Source organism: Eurypyga helias, unplaced genomic scaffold (assembly GCF_000690775.1).
Source record: "Eurypyga helias isolate BGI_N326 unplaced genomic scaffold, ASM69077v1 scaffold8395, whole genome shotgun sequence".
Taxonomy (NCBI): domain Eukaryota; kingdom Metazoa; phylum Chordata; class Aves; order Eurypygiformes; family Eurypygidae; genus Eurypyga; species Eurypyga helias.
In genome coordinates, this window is record NW_010252001.1 from 17,677 (window position 1) to 36,121 (window position 18,445).

Below are 18,445 nucleotides of genomic sequence, written 5' to 3' on the forward strand. Positions count from 1 at the left end.
AGGGATGTTTTAGCTGTTGCTGAGCAATGCTCGCACAGAGTCAAGGCCTGTTCTGCTCCTCACCCCACCGGTGAGGAGTCTGGGGGGGCACAAGGGGTTGGGAGGGGACACAGCCAGGACAGCTGACCCCAACTGACCAAAGGGATATTCCAGACTGTATGGCATCATGCTCAGCATATAGAGCTGGGGAAGAGGAGGGAAGGGGGATGTTTGGGGTGAGGGCTTTTGTCTTCCCAAGTAACGGTTATGCATGATGGAGCCCTGTTTTCCTGGAGATGGCTCAACACCTGCCTGCTGATGTGAAATGGTGAATGAATTCCTTGACTTGCTTTTCTTGTGCGCGGCTTTTGCATCACCTATTAAACTGTCCTTATCTCACCCCGCGAGTTTTCTCACTTTTACTCTTCCAACTCTCTCCCCCATCCCACGGTGGGGGGGAGTGAGCGAGCGGCTGTGTGGTGCCTAGCTGCTGGCGGGGGTTAATCCATGACAGGCCGTTACACAGCCACTTGTCTAAGCAGCAGGTTCAGTCTCAAAGACAGCAGGTCTTTGAATAAAAGATATATAATGCATACACCTTATTATGAATGTATGAATAAAAGGAACATGTGAATGCTATAAACTAAAAGATCAGGTATAACAAGTTGTCTTTTCCAGGCACTGTTAGCCAAAGAATATAGAGTGGGTATCTGGCATAATCACCAATTCAGTGAATTGCAATCAGGGGATTAATTCATTATAAACAGTCCATGAAGTTCATGGCAGACACCTTACTATAAATCTCCTTAAAAAGCTGTCAACTTGCAATTTATATAAATAACTACTCCAAATAGCTCACAGAAAGACAGCAATCCTGTTTTACAATCAGTGAATGCAGTTAGTGCCTTTTCACTCACACCGCAGTATGACAGCATATATAATAATATTAATTCTTAGTGCTTACTCCTGAGAACACCCAAAAATTCACCTCAGGTTGTCAGGGAACATCTGAGCTCCGGAACAACCTCTGCCTTACTTTGCAGTACTGTCTTCCTTACCTTCAGTTGCCTTGATCGTGTAGCCATTCTCTTCATTTGGTGGTACTTCAAGAAGCTGCATGACCCTGTCCAGCAAACCATGGATAATCTCAAACCCAGGGCTCTTGTTGTAATAAACTGCACAGAAATGCCTGTAGTTTCTTGCACCTACATCTGAAAAGGGAGGAAACAATTATGTTACCTGGGAAACTTGATCACACTTTCAACCTTGACGTTTGCATCAGTTTTCTGCTGTTGTACTGTGAGGCACTTGTGGCTGAAAGGAGAAATGAGTATGTAAAATGACACAACTGTCATACAATCTGAGGAATTAATGGGTTTTCTTAAACCCACCAGACTCTCACAGCCAGAAATGTAATGAAAGACTTAAAGCATCCTATGCCTTGGGAAGGAAATAGGGTCATTAAATACAAATACCTTCTGCACAGTGACAGGTACCAAGCATACAGTTAAGTGTTAAAGAAATTAAAACCAGACTAGCCAAAATGCAAATAGTCAGTAAGCAACAGGAAACTTGTGATGCTGGTGGGAAAATGAAGTATTTATAGGACTTGGCTGCAGAATAACTACCAGTACAAAACACCTAACCCACAACTTGAAATTAGCAGTAACGTTAGCACGGTGACCTATGAAAAGATGTAAACTCACACGGGTTTCCAGATCACAACTGATGCTTTTCGTGATCATTGTGGACACTGAAAATTTTGCTACATTTCACTTAAGAGTGGCATGAGTGTCTCCCTCCTGGGACAGTTCCTTGAGTCAAACCCTGCCTTCTCCCTGCTGTAAGCTTTCTTACCGTACTGATTTCCTCAAAATGCACTGTTCTTTTTCAGACTTTCAAAGTAAGTATGCAGTAGTACGTTGCTACTCGTACCTTTAGGCTACACCACTGCCATATACACTTTGTAGGGCTACTGTGGCCCACTTCAAAGCTCATTGTGGGTTTCAGCATTTTCACTTTCTGAGAGGAACAATCTAGGAACAGATTAACAACTCTACTGTCACAGCTGCCAATCAGCAGCAGCGAAATTCAAGATAAATGTACTGAACTCATCGCCTTCAGGCCTTTACCTTCTCAAGGTTCAAGTGAAAGCATGCGTTCAGCAAGGCTGGTGTACACAAGGGCAAAGTTGTCTGAAACTCTTGATGGGACTGTCCTCTTCTTTGGACATTCCTAAGTACATAGACTGCACTTCAGTTTGGACCAGACCTGCACTCTGAAGGTATTCTCCTCATCATCCCGGCTTCACACTGCGAAGCTACCCTGGGGCATACAAACCTGAGTCCTTTCAGTTGCCGTTCAGTAGGACAAGTGTTCCCAGAAAGGCACCTAAATAGCTTACACCACTCAAGGCATTCAGCCCACAGGATCAGCCCCGAACTAGTCAGAAGGACAGCTCACGTGGACGTGGCATGGACTGCATGCCACCAGCTGATCGGTACTGCACTGCTTCCTAATACCGACACAGAGCGCGACAAGCTGCAGCCAGGTTTTCATGCATCAATTTCTTCCCTTTCTAGAGAGTCCTCTGGCTTCTGCAGTCTCCTAGTTGCTCATGAACAGATGGATATTCTCTTCTTTCTCCTCCACTTAGCGGTGACCAGATAGAGGCAGGAAATGTATTTACTGATGGCAGCTGTATTCCCTTCTGGTCTATAAATACCTGTAATGTTTGAGGGGAAAGAGGGAATAAGACCTTCAGAATGAAGGAATGAAGAAAGAGCAAGTCTGTCTGGCCTGCAAGCTAAGGTGGGGCAGCACCATGTGACATAGCTGCCTGTGTAAGGCCTTCATCCTTCCTTCCAGAAATAACCCAAAACAAAGACACATGAAATCCGGTAGATGCCAGGGTGAATTTTCTTTATGCAGTCAACCAAGCACGTCAGGACGTCTGGTTGTGAAACACCTTGGCTGGACTTAGTGTTCCCCGAAAGAAAGGCACTGCACTGCACAGTGCTCAACGGGAGAGCGTGGTTAAAGATCCCTGCACGGTTAGTGACACCGGAGGCGTTACAGCTACACCTGCCCTCTGACCTGTGTTTCCACGTAGTTCTGGATATAAGTGTGAGAACTGGGCACCTCAGGCTGTTCTTCTTTACAGGTATCAGCCGTCAGCTGCTGCATTCAATACCAGAAACAGGGCACGTGGAAATCAACGGGAGCCAAGCTCAAAAGAAAAGGAGCGCGTTCTTCAGGCAGCACGGAGTTGAGTAGTGAAACTCCTTCCCCACAGGACTTTGCAGAAGTCTACACAGCTCCGAGGAGGCAGAGGAAGTTCAGAGCAGATAAGTCTATAGTTACTAGAGACGAAGAACCATGTTTGAGTCAGGAAATCCCTGAGCTACTCATGGCTGGAGAACAGGGGACACTCTGGATGCATTATATATGCACACCTGCTCCCGTGCTTTCCCCTTGACCAGTTCTAGCTAGAGTGACAGACAGCTTTCTGGGCTACACGAGCCTTTGGTCTGACCCACCAGGGCTGATCTTTGTGCTTGCTGTACAGTGAGCCTACATACAAGCAGAAACTCCAGCACTCATTGAGTGTTCCCTGAACTGTTAAAATCTACCACAAAAGAAATTAGAGATTTTTATAAAAATTAAATTTACATCTTGCTTATATGTTCCAACTAACCATTTAGTTAGAAAAAAATCTGTCAAAAGCTAAACTGGAAAACGTTTATCCAGTGGCCAGAAACACACAGATTTAAAAAGACTGCAAAACACAGGAGCAAGAGCCTACACCAAAGATGAAAGCACAGCCTTTCTGAGCCAAAAGTCACTCAAAACTTCTGGGGCAGCAACTTGGCAATACAGCTGCAAGTTTTCTCAGCACTCACTGAAAGCTGAACTTACTGTGGCCTGCCTTTTGTCATTCGGGATCTTTTGCCTGACACTGCAAGAATTTGCAGCGTTGAATAATGCGGGAGAATGCAATCCTGAAGTTAAAATGGCAACACAGCAAAGTAAAGGCTACGGAGAAGGTATCGATAAATGCAACACCTGATTTCTGGTCTGAGCATGCTGGCTATTCAGTCCCAGCATATATATCTCCATTTCCCAGCTCTGCTATCGGTAATACAGCCCTGAATCATAGAATCACAGGATGGGTTGGGTTGGAAGGGACCTTAAAGATCATCCAGTTTCAACCCCCCTGCCATGGACAGGGACACCTTCCACTAGACCAGGTTGCTCCAAGCCTCATCCAGCCTGGCCTTGAAGACATCCAGGGATGGGGCATCCACAGCTTCTCTGGGCAACCTGTGCCAGTGCCTCACCACCCGCTCCGGGAAGAACTTCTTCCTGACAGCTAATCTAAACCTCCCCACTTTCAATTTAAACCCGTTACCCCTTGTCCTGTCACTACAGGCTCTTGTAAAAAGTCCCCCCCAGCTTCCTTGTAGCCCCTTCAGGTACTGGAAGGTGCTATAAGGTCTCCCCGGAGCCTTCTCTTCTCCAGGCTGAACAAGCCCAACTCCCTCAGCCTGTCCCCATGGCAGAGGTGCTCCAGCCCTCTGAGCATCTTCGTGGCCTCCTCTGGACTCGCTCCAAGTGGTCAATATCCTTCTGAGGTTGTAGGTTCCACAGCTGGACACAGAACTGCAGGTGGGGTCTCACCAGAGCAGAGTACAGGGGCAGAATCCCCTCCCTCGACCTGCTGGCCACACTTCTCCTGATACAGCCCAGGATACGGTTGGCTTTCTGGGCTCTGAATGATGGATAATTTGTTTTCAAGTTGTACTGAGTAACAGAAAAGAAGAAAATGTTTTTCCCTTCCCTAAGATAGCACATTCTTTGGGCTAGACATTCAGTAGAATGGTTTTTCCTTTTTCCTGTGAGTCATTATGCTAGCAGAATTTGTCACAACGATCTGAATTTTAATTTCATTATTCAAACAGTCAAGTGTCTTCAGATCACTTCGGAAGCATCAGAAGTAAACACAAACAACAATTTTTAGACCTCACGTTTTCAACTGTAGAAATCCCTGGTGAAGGAAAGGACGCATTTCCAAGCACTCGAAAAAGCTGTGTTGCAAAACTGATACATTACAACACAAGAAGTTCATTCACCAGAGGCGATAGGAAGAAAAAAAAGAAAGTATTAGGAACTGTAGGCAAAAGCTGGCATACGTTAGAAATGCTTCAGTTCTTTATAACTCACTTAAGAGATCTCTTGTGTCATGCCACGAAACGTTTCTCTTTCTTAAACCAGCCTGCCAAGTATGTCAACCTAAATTATATATATATATATTTCTGAGACTTCAAAGCGCTTCCTGGGAATGCTGCTGAAAAACAATCCACAGGATGGGCAGCTGGTTAGGAATAAGTGAGCCAAAAGAGCGCAGAGGAAGATAAAGCAGTGTTGTGCGCTGCCCCCATCCCAATTAGAGATGCTTCAGAAAAACGCCTTGGTGATCTGAAAGGGGGCACCTGCTCATCTCAGCTTGTCTCTCAGCCTCACAAAAATCCCCGGCCGTTTTCTGCGTATAACTAACGTTTCCAGGCAGTTTGGAAAAATGCTTCAAAATACGGCAGCAGCTGTACTCACAAATGATGTAAATTGTGCTACATGTGTGCTACCGTAAGCTTGCCAGATTCTCAAAGATCAGCGCTCAGGGGTGATTTTCTAATGGATTAATTTCTTTCGTCGTGGTAGGGAAGAGAAAGGGCATTCTCTGCTAGGACTGGCGGTACAGAGTGATGATTTATACGCTGAACTAGTGCACCTACCCTGCCAGAAGTGACTGACTAGTGTTACGAGCTAACCACACGACGGCCGCGTAACATACTCAAAATCAGCACACTTCCTCCTGCCCTGAGAAGAAACATTTCTGCTCAGATTTGGTTCCATTTAGGTATATTAAATCTGGCACACGTTTCGCTAATTTAGGACGTCAAACCTTGCTGCCAGATGTGTCTGAAGTGTGTTCAGTTCACCTTGGAAAGCAGGAGTCCTGGGTAAGAAGGTATTGCATTGGAAAGCAGTGTGTTTAAAAGAGCTAGGTTCATTCACACATGAATGACTACAAGATGCCATTTCAAATACAGTTAGTGTCAGTACTCTTCTGACCCATACTTTTTAAATTAATAATTGGAAATTCTGCATGCCAAAATCATGAAATAATAAAATTAAATTAGTCAGTCTGATGACATAAGCCTTCTGCAGGAAATCTCATTCCATATGTAAGAGGACAACTCAGTGTTCGCAGACTTACCAGTCATTTCTTTCTCCCCTCCCCCTTCAAACCCTTTACTAGGCAAGTTTTAATTTTGAAAGTAAAGCTGGGGAAGACGGTAGTTAACTCTGAACACAGCGTTAAAGCCAACGTCAGATACTGTTCGCAGTCTGCAAGTGCTCAACCCGCGAGTGGGCTGCCCAGGAGCACAGGGTACAAAGCCGCTGCCTCGGAAGTCTTTATGCTCCATCTGTTGCAACGATTCCCATCAGAATTAAGTACACTACAAAACCAGTGGGTATAAACTGCTGAGCAGCCATCCACACACATGAAAGCTTTCCAGAGCTACAATTAACACACATGAAATAAAAGCAGTGATTTAACTGGCAAATTTTATAAAGCCAGAACGAACGCGCTCCTTAGGCCAAGATAAACAGCCCCCACTCCCGGTTCTGAAGAATGCTGACGCTATCCTGCCCTCTGTACCATTCCAGCTAACTGCGTGCCCAGCAGGGAACAAGCTGCCCCACCAAACTGTCTGCATTTAATAAAAAAAATTCTACACAGTTTGCTTATTTTGCTTGGCAAGGCCTTTTTTTTTTTTTAAAAAAAAAGGTAACCTACAAATTAAATTCATCACCAAAGCAATTTGCTTGCCATTTTGTTTATGCCTTATACAAACCTTTGTTTTGCAGATCTCAGATACCTTAAACACAACCACTGTGATCTGAAACCAGATAATGAAACAACAGACCCATTTCTGCTGCTGAATTTAAAGTCATGTCAGCCGCCTTCACCGAGAGGCGAAACTTCACCCGGAGTGGTAACTCGGTGTACATCCACTTCCCCCAAAAGCTGTAGTTTGTGCATGCCCTTTCCCCTAATATACCACATAGAAAGAAACGAATTGGTAGATTTTAGACAGATTTTCAACATTTAAAAATGCATTTTTAAAGATCATTTTCCTTTGATACATTTTTCCATACAAAAAGGATCATTTGCAACTTCAGTCTTGTGCAGTGAAATCAGTGCAAAGAGGCCCCCTAACAGACGAAGGATTTCACCCAAGCTTTTGACAAGTGAACTAGCTGCTTTGGCTGTTCTGCGTAAACCAGTGACGGACACAGAACAGTCCAAAGGCAGGCACGCTTCCTGAGCACAGTTGGCTGAAGTGGAAAGATAAGGAAAATCTTTTTATAGATTAAAGGAGAAATTTTACGATGCCAAGCTTTTTATTTCTTTACACATTTTTATATGTAATATAAAAATCTCCATCCTTTACCCTCTATCTGTGCTACAGATCTAATCCTGATATTGGTTGTCAGTTTTCCAGAAGATAATTTTGGAGAATAAATGCAAGCAACTCTGTTGAAAGATGATGGAAAGATGGAAAAGGGATTCATGTGAGACACATTGACCCCAACATTTTCCTCTGAGTTACAGCTCTCCAGAACAGAATTGGTGTGCAAGTACAACCCTGAGGTTCTGATAGCAGCCTGCTTTCCATATTTACCACTTTCCAAGGATTGTGCCCCTTGGAAACATCACCAACAGGGAGTTTCTCCTATGAGTTACAGTCCTGACAAGCACACAAAGGAGCATTAGAGGTTAAGAACAAGTAAAAACGGGTGTATCAACATAAGCAATTAAGAGCAGGTTCTTTTGGGGTGAAAAATTGTCTTGCCTTTATCCTTGCAGTCTTGCAGGATTTAAAGGGATATTTAGGTGCCTAAAAATATATACAAGCTACCCTCCTCTTGCCCTTCTGAGAACTGTATCTCCAGCCACTCTGAAATCTAACCTCTTATGCCAACCTCTTGCATGTAAATTAGAACACAGAATGTCGTATGTAGCGATGATTATATTTCTAAGGAAATACAGATTTACTTACTATTACCATATCAAAGGTTTTGAGGAACCTTCTCTTACCTGTATCAGGATCTTTTACTACGACGTCCGAAATCTCGAAGAGTTTGAGGGGCAGGGGCATCTTTCGGTTAGCAGCAATAGTTTTCAGGAGCCCAGGAAGGAGGGTTGTACGCGCCACCTGCAGGACAAACGTGCATGATGCAAGTGAAATACCTGCCAAAATATGCTCCAGGTTTTTTTTTTTGTTTCGCTCACTTGTAACAAGAGTTCAAAAGCAGTCGGGTGCAAATACTGTACTAATCTCTTATGTCTAAGCATCTTTGTTTTACAATGATTAAACCTGAAAATGTACATTTTCTGCATATTCTTTACACTGCCTTTTCTGGAAAAGTATGTATGTGAGCTTAAGAACAGATGTCATTTCACAGATTAAACTTGAGCTGCAGTGCAGGGTAGAAAAACAAATAATACAGGAAGAAGGGCAAAAAGTCCCATAAATTTAATTTCACCTACACAAAAGGTAAATAGTAAGTGTTATTCTGAAAATATTCAGTTCTATCTGAAATACTATCTTGATGCCTCCTGATACCAATCAACACTATAGTCAGAGCCTGAGGAACAGGAACTAGTGTCTTTGTATCGCAGTTGTGGACAACCTGAAATACACCGAAAATGTATGCGAAGAACCGAGGCGAGAGGCAATCATATTGCTGTTCTTACAGATACATTCACAGGTATCTCCTGTGTTCTCCATGCAAATACTTCCTCAGAAGTGCACTCTCCTTTTTTTCTTTCCCAAAGGGAAGAGTCTGATTCAGTAAATCTAATGGAAAAGGGACAGGAGTGACTGCCTGCAGCTTGACTGCGGGTAGAAAAGTTACCATGTGCTCAGCCAGAGTTACTTCTTACCATTGGTCATGCAGCATTTCTGTCCATTTATCCTACTTTTCCTAACCAGTGAAGAGATCCAGCTGCACACTCAGCTGGAAGGGAGTCCCCGGCATCATGCTGTCCTTGTCTGGCTGGCAGAGGATAGGGGATGGGGGAAAAGGCACCCTACGAATCCCATCACAGTCAACATCTCAAGCAGAAAGTTAAGTGCATCACAAAGAGTAAGCCTTCCCAATTTTCAGGGAGGCCTGCAGAGTTTGAAAGATTGAGGCTATTCTTGCCAAAAGGAATATTCAGCCAATAATAACAGAGCTGCTTAGCCTGCAGTCTTTGAAGAACAGGAATCTGAAATCGCACCTGGCTAGAGGGGCTGACTTCTCATTTGTTCACCCAGTATTGTTTGCTCGTGGCACATTCTGTGTTGCCCAGCTGTAACACCCCCGCCAAGCGCTACATAGGAACAGGCAGTCATAGTCTGAGCGGGTTACACTGGTGCCTTGCACGACTGCGTATCTGTGGCACCAAATAGAACACAAAATACATGAGGCTACCCAAAAATTCTGTTCCTGAATCTCAGAGCAGTAGAAGACTATTTTTAGTATTAGAGATAAGATCTAGTGGCCAGCAGGTCGAGGGATGGGATTGACCTCTTGGAGCGAGTCCAGAGGAGGCCTCAGAGACGCTTCGAGGGCTGGAGTCCCTCAGTTATGGGGACAGTCTGAGAGAGTTGGGGTGTTCAGCCTGGAGAAGGCTCCAGGGAGACCTCATTGTGGCCCTTCAGTATTTAACGGGGCCGTGCCACAAAGATGAGGCTTCTTAGCAGGGCCTGTTGCCATAGGACAAGGGGTAATGGTTTTGAACTAAAGGAGGGTAGATGTAGAATAGATATAAGAAAGAAATGGTTTACAACGAGGGGGGTGACACACGGGAACAGGTTGCCCAGAGGTGCCCCGTCCCTGGAAACATTCAAGGTCAGGCTGGAAGGGGCTCTGAGCAACCTGGTCTAGTTGGAGGTGTCCTGCTCACTGCAGTGAGGGTGTGGACTGGAAAGCCTTTAGAGGGCCCTTCCACCCAAACTCTTTAAATACAGAATAGGTGTCAACGTTGCTCTCAAAATTTGACCTGAATTCTCCCACCTGAAATTCTGCAGTTTTGGGGTTCGCTATGCGGACTGCTTTTGTGGCAGAGATATCCATGCCAAGTTTATCAGCAATGTCTTCTTGAGAACACTGAGAGGAAGAGACAAAAAACCAACAAGGTCAAGTAGTTAAAACAGACAGTAGGCCAACAACAACATCTGACACTGAGAATGAACAATGCAACTGTAGCACTTGCTCTGAGGCCCCATAATATACGCCCTCATGTGCAACACCCCTCATAATAAAAATTAAGCCCCAGTCTTAAGACTAAGTAGGCAAACTAGTTTATCTACAAACGCTAATTACTAACTAAAATAAAGCTAATTAAAAAGAAAAAAAGGTAAGGGTTTGTTTAGGCTTCTGTCACAGATCGCTGTCATCCGTTTTAAAAACAGAGGCTCGGATTCTGCCCCCGACTTGCAGCAGGTGAAGTATTTTATTCTGAAAATAGCACTTGTAAAGGGACTGGTACCCCAGCTTTCTCACAAAGAAAACAGTCCCTTGGGGGCTACTTACAGAAAGTAAAGCACTGGCTATGAAAAATAGCTCATATGGCCAAGGCCTTTGATTTTCATAGCTGCAAAGGATTCCCACAGGTCACTGCTGCTGTAATTTTTCTGAGTTGGAATATTTTTAAAGCCCTTATTCTCAAGGTGTATTTTAAAGCTGGTCAGTAGAGCAATACACATGCCCTTGATCCGGCTCAGATGATGTCTGTGCACATACAGCAACAGATGCTACTCGTAAGATCCACGCTACAGATTTCCAGAATTTATAGCTTTATTAATGTATTAAAGAAACCAACAGCAGACTAGGCATGTAATTGAGGATTTGCTAGTATACTGCAGTCTCCCCCAAGCGTTCCCTTTGCACTGGCAGCGCTCCGAAAAGTGTGTTGATAGCCCAAATGTGAGAATGAGCAGATGATACCATCTGAAAAAGTGGATTATTGAATTAAAAAAAAGTATCCTAACTGAATGCTGACCTTAGGAGGAGAAAACTGTGTTAAACAGTTTTCAGATGTGTATCTGAACTACAGCATGTTACTGTGACTTAATGCATTCTGGGTAAACTGGAGCTCCTCACAGAAAGCACTGTTACTGTGTGCAAGTCTGGTCTGGGGCTCGAACCAAGAAAACGGATTGTATGCACCAATACACAAGCAGTGTTTATCATACAACACTGCGCTACACCACGCTGCAGCATGAGTGACGTCTGTCACAGTCACAGGCCTCACACTGCTGGTGACGCAGCAGACTGCGGGTTTCATCACGCCACCGCAGACAGACAGATACGTAACGGGACAACATGATACACTGCCTCATCTTACAAAATTCTGCTGCTGCGGTTCACAAAGGTTCTCAGTTGTTGTGGTGAAATATATTCAATGTTTTTAAGCATATTACCTATTCAGTGCTGAAAATTTTGAATTATGGTTATTAATAAGGAAAATCTATCAAAGCTTGACCATGTTACAATTTCCCCAGCATGGTACTACCACAGGCGGTCTGAATACCTTTGTCAAATACTAGCACTACAGTAAGTGATACTAGTTATTGACATGGTTCATTAAATGAGCTAATAACAAAATATTAAAACGGTAGTACACTTTTCAGGCTTCAGAATTAGTCCAAATTTTGCTTTCGAAGTGCCATGAAATCTCAAGAGGTCTTAAAATTGAATTCAATCCATGTGGTTTACCAACTTTGGTTGCAATACCTGAACTTCTCAAATGCATGCAAGTGCACCACTGCACCTTAAAATCTTTGAGGAAGTTATCAAAAAATGATCCGTGACCAGGTAACTCTCTCGTAGAAGGCTGTTACTTTCAGGGATGTGTACTTCTGGCCATCTAGTAGGTTTTAAGATCAGGAAAAGGTTGAAAAATTCCAGAGAGGTTTAAACAGAGTAGGTGACGGTAGGTTCCTATATGCTGAAATGCCCACACATGGCACTCGAAGCCTTTAAGCAGATCTTGCAGCAGGAAGGATTCTTCTAAAATGCATCGTGTGTTTTCAGTAGCTGCTCCAGCAGACATCACAACAGAGATTCACAGTTCACAGCTACAGCAAAGGGGTACGGACAAGTGGCCAAGACAAAGATGGTGTTTCCTAAATCCCACAATGTTTCAGTATTGGAAATTATGCCGGCTGTTAGTACCAGAGTGAGTAATCGCTTCACTGTCGTGATACCCACCAGAAAGCACTAAATATTTATGTTTGTTTTCCAAACTATCAAACTGTGACGAATTTCACATCTGGGCATCAAAGTCTCGAGAGAGACTTGCCATCTTCCAACTTCATCCTACCACGTTAAAGCAAACCCAGCACTTCAGCAGCTATTTTCTCCTCTATACTTAGAACTACATGCCACATCAACAGTGACTCATTCAATTTCTGACCTACAGACTCATAGAACACTACACTACAATTCTAAAGCACTAGCAAACAATCACCTGTCAAAACAGTGACGGCTAACACCGGCACATTTATACAACAACATCTCCTCAGACCATCCTCTGCAGTTTTGGCTGCGTTGCTGGTCCAACACGTAACTGAAAGAAATATTAAATCAATATACCAGGGCAAAAGTGAGCGCTTCAGTGAAGCCAGCAGCTGCCAAGTCCAGTCTCAGAAGTTCTGTGAGCTTATTGAGGGGGAGCTAAAACGAAACAAAAAAACAGTTTTCAACTTCCATCTAAAACCGTTTTTCTATTCTTTCCCGAGGTGATTCGGCCTGTTACATCAGGGTGAACCCACTGGGGACGTACTACGCTTGTGCGCTTGGAACCGCTGAAAGCGTCAGCCAGCTGCCTTCAGGCTTGCCTGAGGAAATGAATCTCCCAATTAGAGATTCAGCACGGGCTGCTTACTTAAACCCTGTCTTTTTTTCAAGTACCAGCAACCACTGGTCTTGGACTTATTCAGATCAGTGGGGCATCTGTTTTGTATCCTCTCCATGGTAAATACTTCTCAAGGCAAAGCATGTCAAAATATTTAATTCCTAGGTTCTGTTTTCCCCAAAGCCCTTCTGGCACGCACTAGTCATTTACTGACAACAGAGCGTTTATTTGAAGGGGCAATCTTACTTGATTAGCTATGGTGTACGTTTTCGGAATAGTCATCTGAATGTTGTTATAACCATAAGCTATTGCTGCATCTTCCACGATATCACATGCATGGATAATGTCCGCTCTGGTAGGAGGGATTTCAATCTCTATACTGTTCCCATTCCCTACGACGTGTGACTTCAAACACATCCTGGTCAGCAGCTTTGCAAGGCTGGAAGGAGTTTCACTGAAAAACAAAAGAGCAGTGATTTATGGATCTTGCACTGTATCGACTGTTTTTTCAAAGCAATCAATGTTTCTGCTGCAATGCCTTATATCCCAAAGAACCTCCCAGTGCCGTATGGACTGCACACACAGACTCAGCGTTCCGTCAGCGCCAGCTCAGATCCTGACTCACGAGACGGTCGTTTTGCTTTACTTCATTAACAGTTGTGTGAGGCCCTGAAGAACCACTCGCTTTCCTTGAAACAGGGGAAGGAGTCTTACAGAGTTGATCTAATTACCCCAAATAACCCCTGAATTTCTGATAAATTGAAAGAAAAAAGGTTAAAAAAATCATAGCGTTAACATTTTTAAAACAATGCAATCATCAGTGTTACCTAGTAGCTTTCTGATGATTAATGTTTATGAATAAAAACTATGTTTTCATTTGCAGCTCACACACCTGATTCCTATTTTCTTGTTAATGAGTTCAGGTTTCACCTTCTCTTTTCGGTAGGCCAGTTCCTAAAAACACAGACAAAGCTTTTTCAGCACGCACAATGCCTGCCATTCCTGCCTAAGAGGACTCCACGCTGGCGTCCTAGTAATCCAGCTTCTAATTACGATACTGAAATGACACCCACAGAAGGCAAGTGTGGAATACCAGGCTAAACCGAGCATTGTAAGATAACAGAATCCTTGGAAACGTATTCCAGTGCGTGATGTCAAAAGCTGTTCCCCGTTAAGCTAGAAGGCTGAACACAGCGTGAAATCCCTGTTACTGAAACTTCCCATAATTTCTGATACATGCAAGTAACAGAGTTTCTGAAAGTTTCTAGTCACCAGTTCATCCTAAGTCAAAGCCCTAAAGCAGTGAATGGTCATGCATGAGATCTCATGGTCTAATATAGATCAAATGACTTTTGGGAGGAAAAGGAAAGAAAACCTTCTATTTCCACATGGGCACAGAAATACCTAACGGTATTTTACTCAGAAAGTTTGCAACACATTTAAGAAAGTTATTTTGTATGCATTTACTCTGGTGTTTCTAAAGGTCTAGATACACAAACCTTTAAAAACAGCATCTAAAACTTTGGGGATTTTTTTGGTTCTGTTTTATCTAGGGAAGCCACTCTGGTTACGGCAGGGTTTTGTTGGATATTTCTTCAGGATTCTGGGTCTTTCCACTGTTGATTAAAGCTGACATGGCTACAAGAAAAAGCTAAAATATCACTAGAAAAACTCTCAGTAAAAGTAAGTTTCTTTCCCTCTAAACAGTTTGTACTTGCTTGATACATCTGATTTTATGAACTCAACCGGATCTCTGTCTTCAGTTACTTTCAGGAAACAGGAGGAATTGCTGTCTTTTACTTACTAAGAGGGGAAAAAAAGAAAAGACTCCTTTGCTGCGAAGAGGTCTGCCTGGGACTCTGAATGCAGGCAGGCCTGCACCTGAAGTCGATATCCTGCCTTACAAACTTTTACATGGCTGCAGTCTATAAAGCGAAAGACTGAAAAATCCAGTGTTACAAGGTTATTTTAACTGAAGGGCATTAAAGCTTCCAGATCTGATAAGTCAGTTATGCTGAGCCTGATTTCAGTTGTCCGCTGGTTTAAGCCTGAAGGACCTCTTCCTGCACTCATTCTCCCTGATTTGGAACGTGCAGGTTTTAAAGGCACAGATTATGACCTTTGACTGCAATCTTTACTTGTTCCTGAACGCGTTCGTATTGCATCACTCTACCACAACGGCGGTTACCACTCGCAACGTTAAACCCCAGCCTTCTTTTTGGAGTACCAGGCTATGGCGGTGAAACTGTATTTTTAGCCTTGCCATAAATTAGTGGAGCTTCAGGGTGAGTTTCCTAAATAAGGGGAAGCTGGAGCTGGAATTTTTGTGAGGCTAGAGAAGGCCCTAACTCACTAACACACAGATAGTGTCAAGCTGAGCTTTTACACTCTGCCTCAGAACCCCTGCAGTAAAAGATGACAGTGCCATTCCTACCAGACTGTGCGTAGATCACAGAATCACAGAATGGTTTGGGTTGGAAGGGACTTAAAGATCACCCAGTTCCAACCCCCTGCCATGGGCAGGGACACCTTCCACTAGACCAGGTTACTCCAAGCCTCATCCAGCCTGGCCTTGAACACTTCCAGGGATGAGGTATCCACAGCTTCTCTGGGCAACCCGTCCCAGTGCCTCCCCACCCTCACCATGAAGAATTTCTTCCTGATATCTAATCTAAACCTCCCCACTTTCAATTTAAACCCATTACCCCCTGTCCTGTCACTACAGGCCCTTGTAAAAAGTCCCCTCCCACCCTTTCCCCAAGGATACTGAGATATTGAATCTCTATGCTTACCGGATAGATGTGGGTCTTCCCATTTGGATAAACTACTTCTGCTGCTTCAACACTGAGAGATAGGAAAACAGGAGTAAAAATGTGTTTAACACATAGCCCAAATGTAAGGTCTCTCTGACTGGAGATTTATACTCACCTGAACGGCTTCTCACAGTATTCACTAAACATTGTGACCATAATATCGAGGACAATTTTTGCCTACAAAATAAAGATAATTATCACATTCAAATCTGTCATCTACTCGTGCTGAAGTAGACAAAATATCTTAATAAAACTGGGGAAAAAAATACCCTAATAATTTAACAACCAAAATCCAACAGTCTAGAGTACTAGGCTGAATTTTAAAAAATGTTTTTCTTCTGCTGCAAAGACATTTATGCAGACTTGAAATCTTTGGTTTTCAAGGTTCTGAAACATCTGTGTATCTTTGCTAAACTCTACTCTGAAGGTACACAGGGTCTTCGTTACCAGTCAGACCTGGGTCTTCCCATCCTTTACTCTACTTAGTCATTTAGCTGAAGTTCCAGGTGAGAATGTAGGGACTGCAGGACTGTGCACTGTTTGGAAATACATTACCAAATAACCTCATCTGCAAAACCTTTTGGTTTAAAGTTAATCTTTTAAGAGACGGCAACACATAATCGTGAGATTCAGATCAACTTCTCGATCTACGAGGGTTTTTTTGATGCCTCAACAGTGTAATTTCTTTCACGTAAACAGAACAGCACTGTTTTTATTTTTACTATCACAGCAAGCAGTAGCAAGAGCAGTTATTTATTAGTTTGCTTAGAAGCCACCCCCCCAACGTGTAAATTTATTTGTTTTGTTAACACATCATTGTGTTGTAGAGGAAGTTAAAAGCATTTTTGCTCTTAAGTGTCAAAATGCACACTTCAGGGAAACTATCAATGAATGCAGAGCCTATACTCAACAACAGGCAATTATAACTGCCAGGCTTTCATGCTTCCGATTCGAGTTGCAGGATTTGCATATGGAAAGACTTCGATTCGACAATTATTTGCACAGCGTCCCTGCTTGAAAGAGATAACTGAGAAGAAAAAAATGTCGTTTGCCTTCCCCTCAGCCTAAATACTCTTTATAAACAGTATTCCAGCAAAAGTTGTAATGAATTTTACTGTTTTCGAAGCCTTTCAGCTATAGAAAGTGTTCAACAACAATCCCCCGATTCACTTAAATTACTTTCCTGTACAAACTGAACACTCAGTGTCAATGTAAAGACACAGTAAAAACCAAAAATCCAATGAAATTACCTGGCTGCCTATAGAGCAAACCTAAAACTGTGCTGAAGGAATTCTACACAGTCCCACAACCTGCCCTGCCCCTTCGAAATCAGAGGACTGCTACCTGAACGCCTGCCTATGGCAGGTCTTTGACTTGGAGCCCTACCACCCAAAGGGAAAACAGTGGTGTTACGGCATGTTAAGAGCAGGAAAGATTAATTTACCTTTGTAATATCTGTGCCTGTACATTCAATAAACACATTTCTGGTGTTTACGCTTATTTTCGTATGATCTCCTAAAACACGTGAAGACAAAAAGATGTTAAGAAACGTTACTACTTTTCTTGCAATGACACTGATACGGACTCCTTTTGGGATTCATAAAGTTCACTGTCACCTTCCGAGGCTTAAAAAGCCACTATGTCTACTGCACCAACACTCACGATAGCGCAACAGCAGCTCTTCTTATTTCTAAGTGTATAAATCAGAAAGAGGAAAAAACACAGAAAGATGTACTGACGGGGCTACGCTTCCTACGAAGGACACACACACACACAGAGGCAGGTGGGTATCCAGCTGCCAAAGCAGCAGCACAGCGGCCATCTGCTGTCGCCAAGCGGTTCTGCACTCCCAGAGCCGCTCATCTTTCCTGGCCTCAGCAGCGTGCTGGCATGGGGGTGTGAGTGACGCCAAGAGAGCAGCCTTGGGCTGGAATGCGCGTTAAAGGCTTTTCAGAAGTGATTCAGTGATGAATATCCAATGCTACTTCTGTGAATAACCAAGATCTCTCGACACTGTTGTCTGCACTAGTGATTCGGGGCCTAGTATGGGCTCCTTTTAGGCCTGAGTTTGCCTGTGTCTGTACCAGGAGTCACAATGAGGTGTGTAGTGAAGGGATCTTGTATTCCCTTCCCTTCAATGCTGCCTGTACCTCTGCAGGTGGAATGTACTGAGCTCTTCTGGACTCACTTCAAAGCAAATATAACCCTTCACTTAAGTGCTTGTAGATAATCCAAAAAAACAATGCAGATGTTTACAATTCACTGTCTGTTTAAAAAGTGCCTTTAACCTGGAAGCTTCTCTCAAATACTCTTCTTTAAAACAGAGACTGGTGTTAAATTTGGCTCGATCTTTTTAACTGATAAAACATAAACACTGCATATTGTTTATAGGTGGAACGCTCCCAAACTGGAATGAGCCTAACAAAGGCAGAGTAGTGGTTGAGAGACCCTTCAGTTCAGAACAGTTGCTCTTACCAGTCCCTGTCACAGAGTGTGAGCTGCCTTTTAAGAAGATTTGGTTCGCTGTTTAAGATATAAATAAGGTCCAATTAGGAAAAACACATCCAAAGAGATTATCACAGCAGATTTCACTGGTCACTGTAGGGAGAGAGTTACTGATTCTTGGTCTGAATATATAGGTGTAGCGAAATATCCTTGCTAAGGGAGCAGTTCT

General features: G+C 43.4%; 1 protein-coding gene across 1 annotated transcript in view; it reads right to left on the reverse strand.

Moving 5' to 3' along the window:
- Positions 1-17,286, reverse strand: part of FARSB (phenylalanyl-tRNA synthetase, beta subunit) — a gene marked incomplete at its 5' end in the record, with an annotated part of 32,888 nt that extends 15,602 nt beyond the window's left edge. The window contains 9 exons of the mRNA XM_010152197.1: positions 1,038-1,190; positions 8,147-8,264; positions 10,114-10,206; positions 12,697-12,777; positions 13,205-13,412; positions 13,851-13,912; positions 15,751-15,802; positions 15,887-15,948; positions 17,216-17,286. Of these exons, the coding sequence (XP_010150499.1) occupies positions 1,038-1,190; positions 8,147-8,264; positions 10,114-10,206; positions 12,697-12,777; positions 13,205-13,412; positions 13,851-13,912; positions 15,751-15,802; positions 15,887-15,948; positions 17,216-17,286 (900 nt within the window). The remainder of the gene's footprint in view (positions 1-1,037; positions 1,191-8,146; positions 8,265-10,113; positions 10,207-12,696; positions 12,778-13,204; positions 13,413-13,850; positions 13,913-15,750; positions 15,803-15,886; positions 15,949-17,215) is intronic.
- Between the last annotated feature and the right edge of the window lie 1,159 nt (positions 17,287-18,445).